Below are 13518 nucleotides of genomic sequence, written 5' to 3'. Positions count from 1 at the left end.
CCGCTGACCGTCCTGCTCCTCTTCCCATGGAGACACCCCGGAGCCGAACACCCCCGAGGCCGTGCGGGAAAGCCCTGGTGGTGCTTCTGGGTGGGGGACGGGCACATCCGACGGTGCCCTCGCTGTCCACGAACACCCTCTACAGCTAACGGCACGCACACGACACAACGGGCCCGCCGCGGCGCTCACCGGGCTGCTAGGTGAAGTAGCCGGCGGCCCCCCAGGCAGTCCTCCCCGCCGCGGCGCCGGTGGCCAAGGCCACTTCTTCGTCCTCTTCGTCCAGCTGGAGGCTGCCGGAGGAGAGCCGCAGCCGGGCGGCGGGCGAGGGCCGCGGCCGGCCGTAGCGGGCGCCGCACTCGGCGCCCAGCAGGTCGGGGTCGGAGTCGCTGGACTCGGTGCTGCTGCCCACGCAGCGCTCGGCGGGGCGCCGCGGCCCGGCCGGGAGCCCCCGCGGGGCCGCCACGGGCCAGAAAGCGCCCGCCGGCCGGCTGCTGAGCGCCGGGCAGGGCCCCAGCGGCCTGAACTCGGAGCCGCAGGGGAACCGCAGGCTCTTCATGTCCGACTGGCTCCAGGAGCGCTTGGGGGGCTGCTCGCGGGGGCCGTGCTCGAAGGAGCAGGCCGTGGGACGGCTCGCGGCCTCCGCCACGCGGGCGGCGCCGGGGCTCCTGGTGGCGGTGGGGCCGCGGCCCTGGGGCGCCCCAGGCCCGTCCTCGGCTTGGCGCGGCGGGGGCCGCTCCACGTAGAAGCGCACGTGGGGGGCGGCGGGCGGCGGCGGGCAGGGCACCTCGGTGCAGGCCAGCGGCCGCGCCGCCTCCCGCATGTTGCCGACGGAGGTGCTCTTGGCGGCGCCGGGCGGCCCGCGGCGCGGCTGGAAGGACGTCAGGGGCGGCGGCGGCGGGCCGAAGGGCTCCCAGGCCCGCTCCCGCTCCAGCGCGGCCCAGAGCAGGGGGAAGGCAGAGCTGCTGCGCGAGGGCGGCAGCAAGGCAGCCCGGCCGCACTCCGGCTCGATGGCCGCGTCCAGGGTGGGCTCCGAGGCGTGGGCGGCGGCGGCGGCGCAGTAGGAGCCCCGTCTGCCGTAGGCCAGGCGCAGCTCCTCCACCTGCGCGGGGGCAGCAGGCAGTGGGGAGCCGGGATGGTGGCCCTGCCGCTCGCCCCCGCCATGGCGGGGGGGGCACCTACCTGCTTGGAGACGTCCGTGAGGAGGTCCGGCGAGGAGCGGCACTGCCGCTCGTCATAGCGGGATGCGCAGCGCTTCCTGCAAGGCCCAGGGTGTTAGCGGGCGTGCGGCCGTCCGCCCACCCCCACAGCCCCCCATAGCCCCCCGGTACCTCTCGAAGGGCAGGCTCCGCAGCGGCCCCTTCCTCCCGTGCTCCAGCAGCTGCCTCTGCGTCCTCCCGCTGCGGCCGCGAGCAGGGAAAGGCCCGGGAGGAGCCGTCAGCCTTCGCCCCGCTCCCCGGGGACCAGCCCGGGTGGCCAGTGCCACTTGCGGTCGGCTTCTCCGGGTTTTTTTTTACCTGTAGCGGAAGCTGGAGCCCTTGCTGCACAGGAGGGCTTTGGGCTTGGACTTGGGCTCCTCGGACAGCCTGAAGAAGGCATGGTACTCGACGCACGTCTTCCAGAAGGCCTTGCAGGCGTCCCTGCTGGCCATGGCGAACTCCAGCGTGTCCTTGCGCAGCGCCTGCGTGGCCGTGAGCGGGAAAGCAGTGGAAATGGGTTTTACTCAAAAAAAAATAAGGAATCTGGGACCGCCAGCCAGCAAAGCGGGCCTGGCAAACCCCGGGCGTGCGGCTGCTGCGGCCGCAGTACTCACGGCGATGTTGGCGTGGAGCTTGATGAGGAAATGCTTCCTCTTGAAGCTGAGCTTTCGGATCTTGGCCCAGTTGAACGTGTTGATCTTTGTGTTGCCCTGCAAAGCCGGACGCAGTGGTTATGGGGCAGGGAGGAGGGACTGCAGAAATGAGCTGGGCCAAGACGTGACCCTCGGAGCAGACCTGACCTGAGGAGACTCTGACGAAGCCCCAGGAGCCCATGTTCGGTCCCGTCCTCCATCAGTTGGTCCCAAAAATGGGAACGGAGCTTCGGGGCTTAATGCTGCCCACTGAAGCTCTTTGTAAGCCTCCACGATCCCAAAACAACCTCAGCAGACACCCCTTGCCCTTTGGTACCTTTAGCATTGGCTCAGATGCGGCAACACAACGCTTGTCCCGTCACACTACGACCCTGGGACCCTCCCAGTTTCCTGAGCCTGAGTTTTAACAGGATCGCAGATGCTCCAAGCACATGTGCGTGCGAGTGGCGTTTACGGCTCCGCAGAAATAACTGGGTCTGGCAGCGCTAATTATGAGCAGCAGCCCCACGGCTGGGATTTTTCTGCGCTGGCAAGGCAGTCCCAGGTTGAAATGAAGCCCGCGTGGGAGGCGAGCGCTGCTTCACGCGGGCTGCGGGGCAGCCTGTACTTATGCTGCAGCGATGCTGTGATTACAGCGTTATGTAATTGCACAGGCATTAGATGGCTATTTTTTGCTTGAAGATTATACAGTAAACACGTGTGACGCAGCCGTGTAACCTGGGGTGCCTACATCGCCGCGCTCGGGTTTACAAGGGCGAAACACGGCGCTCCCGGGCCAGGTCGGGGTGTGCTTACCCCCGTGGGGCATTTGGGTGGTTTGGGGCCCCCAGTGGGACCCAGCAGCAAGGCCACCGGGCAGCTCACCCGCAGCACCAGCACGCCCATGGGCGTCACGGCCAGGTTGATCTGCGTCCCCTCGCCGTCGCTGGCGGGGTGCGGGCGAATCCCGAACATCTCCAGCTTCCGCGCCACGTCCAGCAGCTGCGCGTCCGACTCGGCCGGCGTCTTCCCGCTGGAGACACGAACGGAGAGACGGCAGTGAGATGCACTGCGGCAGCACACGTTTGGGGTGGGTTTCGGGGCCGGGAGCCGGGCGGCGCTTGCCTGTGTTTCCGGTGGTAGTGCATGATCTTGTTGTCCAGGTGCTCCTGGTTGGGCAGGTACCTGTGGGTCGCCAGGTGCTTCTGGTCCGTCTCCTCGTGGAAGTCGCCCAGCTCGGCTGCGGGGCACAGGGCAGCGCGGTGAGGCCGCAGGAGCCCGCCGGCAGCTGCAGCCCTCGGCTACCCCCAGTTCCCCCCCCCCCCCGCCGCGGCCTGGACCCCATGCTCCCCGCGCGTGCTCGCCTGCCCTTACACTGCAGCAGGAGGGAGACGAGCAGCGCGGCACTCTTGTCGCTGCAGGGCAGCCGCCCCAACGCCAGGTCCTTCTTGATCTGGAGGGTGAAGAGGTACCTGCAGAAAGGGAGAGGATGGTGCTCTGAGAAGCGGCCTTTTGCCAGGCTGCAGCTGAGCCGAGAGCCAGGGCTGTGCTGCAAGGGGCTGGCTGCCCTGGTGCCGCTCCCATCACTAGGTTTCAGAGTTAACATTCCTTTATGCTTTTCTCTCAGGGCTAATGTGCTGCTGAAGCAGTGCATTGGTTATAGTCTTGGTTCCTTTTTGCAATGTTTTCTCCAAAACATAAGCGGTAACTATGCTGCTTTTAAATATAAAATTAAAGTTCTTATTTCAGCATGCAGCTCACACTAAGACTCAACAAAGTCAAGCGCATTGCACAACTACTAGCAGTTCAGCAGTAAACAAGTTGCAGCTTCTTAAGAGTGCTGATCCAGCAAGTGGATTTTAATTTGTTTATAAACAGAGGCTCAAGAAAAGATTTTTGCTTTTTTGTTTTGTAGAGTACAAAGCTGTTTCACTACACAGAACTACCCCCGCTAATAGACAGATTCAGGTGGATGAAGATAAGGAGTTTAGATACATGCTTAGCAATAGCAAAAATACAGGACTGTGCAGTAAGAAAGGACCCAAGCAAACACTGTACCTGGTCAGCTCTTCTCTCAGATGTCCAGGGTCCACTGGGAAAAATTTCACCATAAATTTGAAAAGAACCTCCTTAGGATCTTAAAACACAACACCTTCATAAGTTTTCTTTTATGTGCCTATGGAGAACATTTACAACTCTCTTCATACATGCTGCCTGACGGAGTAAATCACTCCGGTCCCTTGCAAAGTGGGATTTACAAGCCGTGAGCACTAGGGCCTCCCTCCTGCCCCAAGCCCGCCCAGCTCCCCAGCACTACAGATGAAAACGAGCCGGGAGCCGGGGGCCGAACCAGCACGAAGGGAAAAGGCACCAACATCGCTTTTAAGCTGCAGTTTGCCCCGGGATCCCGCTGGGGCGGGCGGCAGGGCTGATGGCGGCAGCCTCGGGCCCCTCGGCATGCAGCGCTGAACGCCGGGCTAGCAGAAAGGGGGGGGCAGCCTGAACGCAGAGGGCTGTGACACCCCCCCCAGGCTGCAGGGATGGGGGGGCACACAGGTGACCTCAAAAATCTTGCCCAGCCTTGGACTGTAAAAGGAGCCTGGGCAAATGCCAGAAAGCAAGTCCCTTCCCCAAGCCCAGAAGACTGCAAATGCACCTGAGACAGGCTGGCATCGACAGTGATTTATAAGAAGTTTATTTGTTAAATACTTACTTTTTACTTGTTTTGTTATGGGTTTTAGTGGTTCCAACCAGACCTGAAATAAGGCAGCGAAGAATTGGGTAAATAAGCAGCAAAGCAGCCCAAGCAATGGAAGTAAAAGAGGCAGCATCATGCAGGGATGCAATAAAAGTCGCCGGCCGGCCCTGCTCGCGTGCGCAGCTGTCCCGCTGGGGGAGGCCCGTGCACCGCCGCCGGCTGCGGATGGACCCCGGGGCAGGGCCGGCGGCGAGCGCGGGCACCGGGCCCCCAACTCACATGGTTCCCAGCCTGGCTGCGAAACTCCAGCCCGAAGTACTCCTTCTCCGCAAGGTTGAGGTGGCTGCAGGTCAGGTGGAAGAGCCCTTTGCCGCAGGATTTTTGCTATCGGACAAACACGCCGCGGGTTAGGCGATGCCGAGAGCGGTGAGGACGTGATTTCAGTGAGAGCAGGGAGGCATTTCTGCCCCCCCCCCCCAATATGATCTGCGGGATTTTTCCTGACCCTGCCACAGCCAAACCTTGTTCAATAAATAAATCCAATAAGTAAATCTATATCATAAATAAAAGCATAATAAATCATCAATAAATCATCAATAAATTCAATTTCAGTATTCAAATCAAGTATGTGAAATACTCCGAGGGTAAGCGGATTGCCTGAGGTGCCCGGCCTCCGACACAGCCGCCCAGCCCCATCCCGCTCTCCACGTGCTCCAGAAAGCACCGAAAATCAGCAGGGAAGTGCCAGAAAACCACGAAAATCCTGCTAGTCCTTTATTACCTGATGAAAAGTGGACCAAAAAAAAAAATGATGCTTAGCACAAAAGCAAGCCGGGACAGCCGGGATGGGTCAGCCACTTGCCGCAGCCTGGCATTCCCGGCGATGGAGAGGGAGGCAGGCTGCAGCTGCGGCGGGCCGGGGCCGCTCGCCGCCCCCCACCCCGGCAGGCAGGGGAGGGCAGCAGGGCTGCTCGGCGCCCGGCACGCTAATCACAAGCTTTCGCAGCTTCTCCCGGCACGAAATTGCTAGCTGTGTGCTGCAAGGCTGCCGAAAAGTGATAGCATAATAACAGCACTTGCTCCGCAGCCCTCCCGGCTCCCATCAAAATGACGGGATCGCCGGGGCAATTAAAACAATTACAGCTGTTTATTCCCAAAGCTAGAATTTTCCAGCATGAAAAGCTTGGGCATTTTGTCAGGCGAAGGGCAGGTTACCACCCGCCGCGCGGCTGCTGCGGGACAGGTCACCCCACGAGCATCCCGGCACGGCCCCGGGGAGAGGCGAGCTCGGCCTGCCCTTGCTCTCCGCGCCGCGACTAGCAGCAGGGTGGGATTTTTCCATGCATTGGGCATGGGGATGCTGCCTGCATGGCTGCGGCTGGTGCACGAGGCTGCAAACCAAAACCCGGGTCCCTTGCGCAGCCGGGCACAGGCCCAGGGCGGCCAGCTCCACGCAGCTCCTGTTGATAAACTCCCATCTTTAATCATCGCAAAGGGCATGAGGCCGCAGGAGACTTTTTGTCCTCCGTTCGCTCAGCCCCAGCAATTTTGCGGGGTTTGCTTGATTTGTCCTTTCTTTCCTTTTTTTGTTCCAGATGAATCTTGCCCTGCAGCAAATTAGACTTGCAAAGCAGCAAGCGCTGCGCTGGCCCCGGCTCACTCGGGCTGCAGAGCGGTTTGCTCTCGCTTGCTACTCGCAGAGAGGCTCCGAGTGCGGCACGAGCTCCCAGCTAATTTTTTTAAACTCTTTCTGAAGAGCAGGCAAACGTCCCGAGGGGTTTGATAGCCGAGAGCACGTGCCAGAGCAGAGCTGGGGGGCAGAGGAGAGAGGAGGAAGCGGCGACTCTGCAAGCGGCTTTCCGCTGCCCCGGGCAGCTTCCCAGTTTTTCGCTTTGGCAGCGAGTTTGCGGGCAGCGAGACGCAGTGGCCGCTTGCAGGTGCCAGCATGCCGCAGCGGCAAGCGCGTACAGCAAGCACGAGGGGGACCAGGCCCGCCGTGTTTTGCCTCTTTTGTATTTTTTCCTCCCTTTATACTGAAATACCATACGTACAAAAGAGCTTTCCAAAGTCGGGAAGGGTTTGGGAAGAGTTGCTTGAAATATCTGCTCCAAACTTAGCCCAAAGCAGTCCTTTTATGATGGCGAAGCCACTAATTCAGCTACTCATTTATCGTACCCATACAGCATCAAATGCATGAAATGCCTAAAAGGGGTTTCCAATATCTTTCCAAGTAAAAAAAAGAAACGTCTAGTAGTTCCTCTAATGGAAGCTATTTGCTGCAATAACGCTGTGCAGAGCTATAGTGCTGTAAGTGTTTCGGGCAAAGAAGAAAGCAGAGATGGAAAAGTGCAGCAATATTGTGGCAGCAGCATCTTTTAAATTGTCTCCCACTGTGCCCTGATCTAATCAGTGTGAAAAACAACATTTTTAAATGACCAGGCTCGTTTTTAAGTTGACTCCAGGTCTATGATACATTAATTGAATTACATTAAATAACTTCCATACTGTTTCAAATGATGGAAGCACTTTACAATCCTCTTTTGTTCAAAACTGCTATTGCAAAGAAACCAAAGTGCTTCCGAGACTGAACAGAAGTTCTCTTATGCTATGCTACAAAACCAGAAAACAGGATCATCTAAGGAATGTAATACAGCTGGAAGAAAAATGGTTTTATTAAAAAAAACTTTCGTCCCATAGGAGATGCAGGTCAGTATTAGGATAGATCTACTGGAATTATCCAGTTCAGTTATCTACTGTGATTATCAAATCCTAATCAACAGTAAATGCTCAATCACTCCTGCAAGAAGATATGTCTCTAAAATACAGACAGAATACCACTTTTTATTTAGCTCCAGATATATAAATATATTTATATAACCTATAATATTATAGATATTAGCACTTAACATTTAAAATACATTTCAACAGTTCATGTTCAGAGCCAGTATTTATTAAGCATGAATTACTAACGGCAGTGTGCTTTAGGACACTGTAATACAGAAAATAAGATCCAAACTCCTCAGCTATCCCCAAAGCCACACAGTTTTCTTTTTCAATCAAGTACCCAAGAAGAGATGTACATACAGATGTTTCTCACCACGGGTAGTTTGGCTAAATATGTTATTTTTATTCTGTTCCCAGCTTTTTCCTTCCCTGTTGAATGATTATACTGGCAGCCAAACAAATGAAAACAGAACTCCCCACTTGTCAAGACCATCACTTTATATTAGCTGATTTCCAAAAAATGACACCAGATAAGCAAAAGCCATTCCTCCTTCTTCATAAATAATGCAAATAAGAGAGGACAGTGGGAGTGTGTCGGTGCTGAAAGACACTTAGCAGTCAGCACAACATGCTCTCGGTTTGGTTTTTTTTTTTCTTTTTTTCTTTTTTTGTTTGTTTGCAAAGCTGGCACCCAGAAGCTATCACAGCCCCTCAGAGGCTTATGCAATCCTTCGGAGCGGCACTGACTAGCACAAACTGATAAGAACACGATGCCCACTTACATCAACTACGAAGATCTTCTGGGAGTCATCCAGGAACTGGACTTTGAGATGCAGCATCCTCGGGCCGGCGGCTGGGCTGGCAGCGAGCGCGGTGCGCTAGCGGGCTGATCAGCGTGCCGACACGGCGAGCCTGGCTCGTCTCGCGCACATCATCTCCCGCTCAGCTGGACGGCAAGGGCTGCGATCGCAGGTGCAGCTTCTCCCTGGAGCAAAGGAACCGGATGCCTAAAAGCAGCTTAAAAAAAATTACTGATATCCCCCCTGGTCTAAATATAACTGCTATGTTAAGGGATATTTTCTCTCCCTGAATTATGGTTTTATTAAGAGGGGAAAAGGCTGTCTGCCAGCGCTGCAGGATTTGCACTAGTGTGGCTGAGGTGGTCTCTGGTGAGCACAGAGCTTTTGCAGCTGCTGGTGGAGAAACGCAAGGGCAAAATGACTCCTGTTTCCTGCAGAGGGGCTGGGGGAGAGGAGCTAAGCTGCTCTCTCAGCACTAAGTCACTGCTCAGCGAGCATCATCTTTTTAATTCAGGCTAAACTCCATTAAAACACAAAGCGGCCAGCTAGCCTTGTGCGTGGCCAGCGTGGCTGGGGGTCTCCTGCCAGCTCCAGGAGGAGCCGGCGCTGGCTGCCCACCCTGGGGCTCACCGGGTGCCCGGCCCGGCCCAGCGGGTGCCCCCACCGCGGCGCGGGGGCTTGCACTCGCTCGGTTGCGGCCCCCCCTGGAATTTGTGTTTAAGCAGTGCGAGGAGTTTCCTATGGAAACTGGTTTGAGTTTCCTATGAAACATCTACTGCAGGTCACTCCCAGGCAGCTGTGCCGCTTGCCGTGCTCCCTCTTACACCCCCCGAATACGCCGGGGTGTCAGGACAGAGCCCGTCCCCGGCTGCAAAGAGGCCCCAGCGGGACCGCACCAGCGCGGGGCGGGAGCCGCATCCCTCCATCCCTCCGGCCTGGCGGATGCAGCACCACGGAGCAGGGGGGCTCATGCAGTTGGCCCCCCACGGACGGCACAGCCTGGCTCGAGGGCAGCGCGGGAGTAAGTCAGCTCTGAGCACCGTGTCCGCTGGGGAGGGCCGGGCGCCCACGGGATGCCGAGCGAAGCCCTGCAGCAGCATCGCCGCAGCGGGACGGGCAGCGGCAGGGGAGCGCACTGGGATGTGGACTCCTGTCGAAGAGGACAGAAAAGAAGCATAAAGATTAAAGTCAAACTGCTCTCCTTGTAAACCTGCTCCACAAAGCAGCTGAGCGTCTCTGCTGCCAGCGGCAGGGGCAAGGACTGGCTGTGCTAGATGTACCATCACTGCAGTTTGGGACCAAATTTCCATTGCTTCCCTTGGCCCATGGTCCTCGCTCTTAGCGTCACCAGAGAAGGGCGGCATCATGTAGAAATCATTCAAGAGGGCCGAGTGCCGTTTCCCTGTGCATTTTTAAATGCTTGTGCCATTGAATATTGCTAGGCGCACCGGGTGCGGTGGCAGGGCCCTGGAGAAGTCCCCATTCCCTTCCCTCCGTTGGGGTGACCGCAGCCAGCTGGAGCGGCCCGTGGGGAGCGGCACGGCCGGCCGGCTCACCTGGCACCCCGGGAGGAGCAGTCCTGGCCGCCGGCTCCCACACCGAGTCACCGCTGACCTCCAGCCAGGCACGTCCGCCCTCCTTTTCACAGCATCAAGGAAGAACGTAGAAACGCAACGCAGATACGTGCAGCAAGGTGGGGAGGAATTGCACCGGGCGAGCGGGCAGCGCGTGGGGCAGGAGGGAGCCGCGGGCAGCAGCACCGGCGGGCAGCGGCGTGGAGAGGCTGCGCAGCTGCCCGTGGGCTGACTGCTCCTTCCCCGCTGTTGCTCACCCCGTCCTTCCCTTGATTTTCAGTGCTCTGGAGCCCAGCTACCGCCCGCCGCGTTGCACCAGCTCTCCCAGGGAGGATATTTCCATGTGCCAAATCTGACCCTCTGAGCATGTTGGCTGTATTTATATCAGGATGGATTGCATTGCGCTAGGTCGTGGTCTTTTCTGGCCTCTCAAACAGCTCGGGGTTTGCCAGGATGGTCCAAGCAGAACAGAAACAAAAAGTCTCGTTTCTTCCAAACGCCGCTGTGACCTTTCCCTCCTGGTCTTTAGGATTTGCTTGCCTGCTCCCTCCTCGCCCCCAGAAGCGGTGACCATGGCGGCCTCCAGGACTTCTGATGCAGAGCTGAGTCACTGCCGTTACGGTCCATGTGCTTTGTCATTTTTACCATCAAATCCATTTTAGAGGACAGAAAAGGAAGAAGACAAGATAGACTCATGGAAGAGAGGTCTGCCAGGGGATTTTAAATCCTGTAGCCCAAGAGGCAAGAGCCCATACCCAGCTGACAGGGAGAAGGGCCATATTGTAGTAATCCTATTTTTCACACTCAAAGCATTCGTTATTGGCAAGTGCCAGGGACAGGAACTCACCTCAGTGGACTTTGGCTGTCCCTGAGCCTGCTTCCAGCAGCAGCAACAAAGCAGACGCTTTGCTGTCATTTCTGGTGCTGCAGCTCGGAGATTTATGGCTTGGGTGAAGAGTGAACGCAGAAGTTCTCCTGGTAACTCTGCTGATGGGTTTGTGCTAAAGAAGGAAAGATCTAAAGTAAGTGTATGGAAGGCCACTATGGATGGACCAAAGTCCTGTTTGAATAGCACTAGACACATAAGAGGAACATGACCAGCTGTTTAACAGATCCAAGTCAGCGCACTAAAATTACAAAAAAAAAAAGGGAAATACCTTTCTGGAATAAGATACCTGCAATGTTCCCCCCACCACACCTAAAGGAATTATTTCATTTGGAGTTGGGGTCCTGGCTTAGGTCCTAGTTGTTTGAAAAACAAAACAAAACAAAATGTATTCTTAAAAGAGTCCAAAAGAGGTAGTTTTCAAAAACTACATCTGAAAGAACTGAGTTTGTTTAGCCTAGAAAAGAAAGAAGGGGAACTACAGCGGTCTCCTGATGTATGACGGACCATTTCTGTGAGAATGATCAGCTGTGCTCCAAAGGTATGGGGGAAACAAAGAAATTGCCTGAAATTGTGGAAGATTTGGGTTAGGTCCCTTTACCAGCTAGGAATACTGGGGCAGGCTGGAGGAGCCAAGGATGACTCAAGCAAGTGTCAGAGATGGTCCTGCCTTGGTGCAGAGAAAGGCTGAGGTGATCCAGTGACCTTCTGGCCTCACATTTCTCTGACTGCATGCGAGCCCACCTAGAAGCTTCCCATTTGCAGGCTTGCATAAGCGAGACCTTCCAAGGACTTAGTCATTCCTGGATCTCCTGTTGCCACTGGTTACAGAGGACCTGTGTGGGAAGGGGAAGGAGCTGGAGGTAAAAGGAAACGTTTTATTCCTGCCTGTGCTGCTGACTCACCGGGTGACTGCAGGCAAGCACTCAGCCTCTCTGCAAACTCATACTCTATTTCATAAAGCACCGGCCCATCCCTGGATGAAAAGGGTTACACAAAAAATGCCAAGCTCTATTAATTCGTTGCTGAAAAAAAGATCACAAGAACATCTGGCAAAATGGCACTTCACTTACAGCTCTCAAAGGAGACTCTTCTCAGGAAAATATCAATGATTGGCCCCAAATAATAGACGTTTTTCAAGTCTTTAACAGTGAATATTATTTTTCTTTGACTTCCCAAGTTGTATTTTATTTTGATCGTGTCTCTGAAGTTACAATGGACTGGGCAAGTCCTTTGCTTCTAAAAACTTCTGCTCCAGAACCATTCTATTTATTGAATATAATAAACAAGGATACATTTGCATGTCTACCAAATTGCCCTCGCCAAACACCAGCTAAATAGTCTTGACACCACTGTCCTGCAACCTGTTAATCATATAATTGTTGAGGAAACTGAAATTGTTGCATTTTTACTTTTGTGGTTTAGGTATAATCTGCCCATTACCTTTCAACTGCAGGACTGGGCTTCTCGGCCCAGCACTTTGTTCTGACACCAGAAGATGACATTACGCAGCAGTATTTCTCTCCCCAGTCTGCCCCAATCCTCCTAAAGACACAGGTCCTTCGTGTCAGATACCTGGTGCCTGCTCTTCTTGCTAACACTCCTGTTTAGAGCTGTGCTTACGGCCATGCAACATCACTAATACCGCTCACTGAAACAAACTCAGCGGACACCCTGGTGTTCATCAGCGTTAATGAACTGTGCCAGCTAAACTCGATGACAGTGACAGGCGGGGACCATGCCATGCATGAAAACTGGCAGGAGGACTTAAGTTGGACCAGACTGCAATAAAAAGTAGGTTTAGCTTTGTTTAAGCGCTAAGTCAAATTCAATCATCCTGCTCCCCCTGCTTTGTTTTAGTAACAGTTTCTGACATTCGGTGGAGCAGAGTCGCACCACACAAATCCTATTCGTGCGATTACATTTTTTTACCTCAGCTTTAGTGGAATCCCATGGCTCTTTTTACCAAGTTGCAATTACAGAGCAGGAAATTGTAAATAACCCTTGATTACGCACAAAAGACTCTCAAGTATAATCTGCAATTCCAGACACCAGTTAGACACGTTAACTATAAGCACAAACCTTTCTTCGAAGTCTTGCTAAGAAATACCCAGGTCACGCAACCAAAATCCCGAAATATTAACTTATTTCAAGTTCTCTTCTCTCTCTGACCTATACAGCACCGTGTCAGCCTTGCAAACACAGAGCACAGCCCCACTCCAAAGAAAAATACCACCAGGACGAACTGGCCCTTCCCTTCCAAGCTCCCTCTTGTGGCTGTTGTGCCCAACAACAAAACAGTGAAGGTGGCAAGGAGGAACAATGCAGCCCTGAGCACGGAGAGATGAACGAGCTGTCATGCCTCCATATATACTGTTGGCTTTTCTTCGTTTCTCAGATGTTATACGCTATGTAAAAAACTATTACCAGGCACTGAAGAATACAGTTTGTTGTGAACAAATGTAAATGATATCAGAAGCTGTACAAGAAACCTAAATAATAGCCCAACAGTGGTATCACCCAGAATAATATATTATCTCATTTTTAATATGCCATTTATGCTTTGTTGTTGGCACAGCTATATAAAAAGCACTTGATACATTCATGAGGCTTTTCCTCTCTATGTGCATTGCTTTCTTATGTCTTTCTAAGCGATCTTTTCAAACTAAAAATCAAGTCAGAGGAGCACTGATGTCTCCAAAGACCCAGGCTTCTCTTAGCATTCAGTCATTCCTAGCCAGGGAGATGCTTCTCACTAAGTCTGTGTAGTAGTACAAAGAACAGGGCCTGCATATGCTGATCTTCATTTGGTTCAAACATGTACTGTTCCTGGTCCCTGCACTTGCAAATCCCCAGGTTAAGACGACACAAGGTGAGTAAATTTACCTGTAGTCCCGTAGTCCCATGAGGAGGTCTCCAGGTGCCCAGGCTCTCTGTCCTTGCGAGTGCTGTCAGGAGTCCAACCCTCCTCCCTAAGGCTCTCCTGAGACACTTGCAGATCTTTCCTA

General features: G+C 54.6%; 1 protein-coding gene across 1 annotated transcript; it reads right to left on the bottom strand.

The window, feature by feature from the left end:
* Window positions 1-196: 196 nt before the first annotated feature.
* On the bottom strand, window positions 197-8089 carry FRMD7 (FERM domain containing 7). Its single transcript, XM_064517935.1, has 12 exons — window positions 8033-8089; window positions 4806-4910; window positions 4542-4584; window positions 3887-3965; window positions 3203-3300; window positions 2954-3068; window positions 2714-2861; window positions 1811-1906; window positions 1515-1678; window positions 1329-1397; window positions 1180-1255; window positions 197-1099 (listed from the first exon to the last, which is right to left on the bottom strand). The coding sequence occupies exons 1-12, from the start codon at window positions 8087-8089 to the stop codon at window positions 197-199; spliced, it is 1953 nt and encodes a 650-aa protein (XP_064374005.1).
* Between the last annotated feature and the right edge of the window lie 5429 nt (window positions 8090-13518).

Source organism: Dromaius novaehollandiae, chromosome 11 (genome assembly GCF_036370855.1).
Source record: "Dromaius novaehollandiae isolate bDroNov1 chromosome 11, bDroNov1.hap1, whole genome shotgun sequence".
NCBI classification, from domain to species: Eukaryota; Metazoa; Chordata; class Aves; order Casuariiformes; family Dromaiidae; genus Dromaius; species Dromaius novaehollandiae.
Note: the sequence above shows the minus strand (reverse complement) of the source record. Positions and strands in the feature narration are given on the sequence as shown.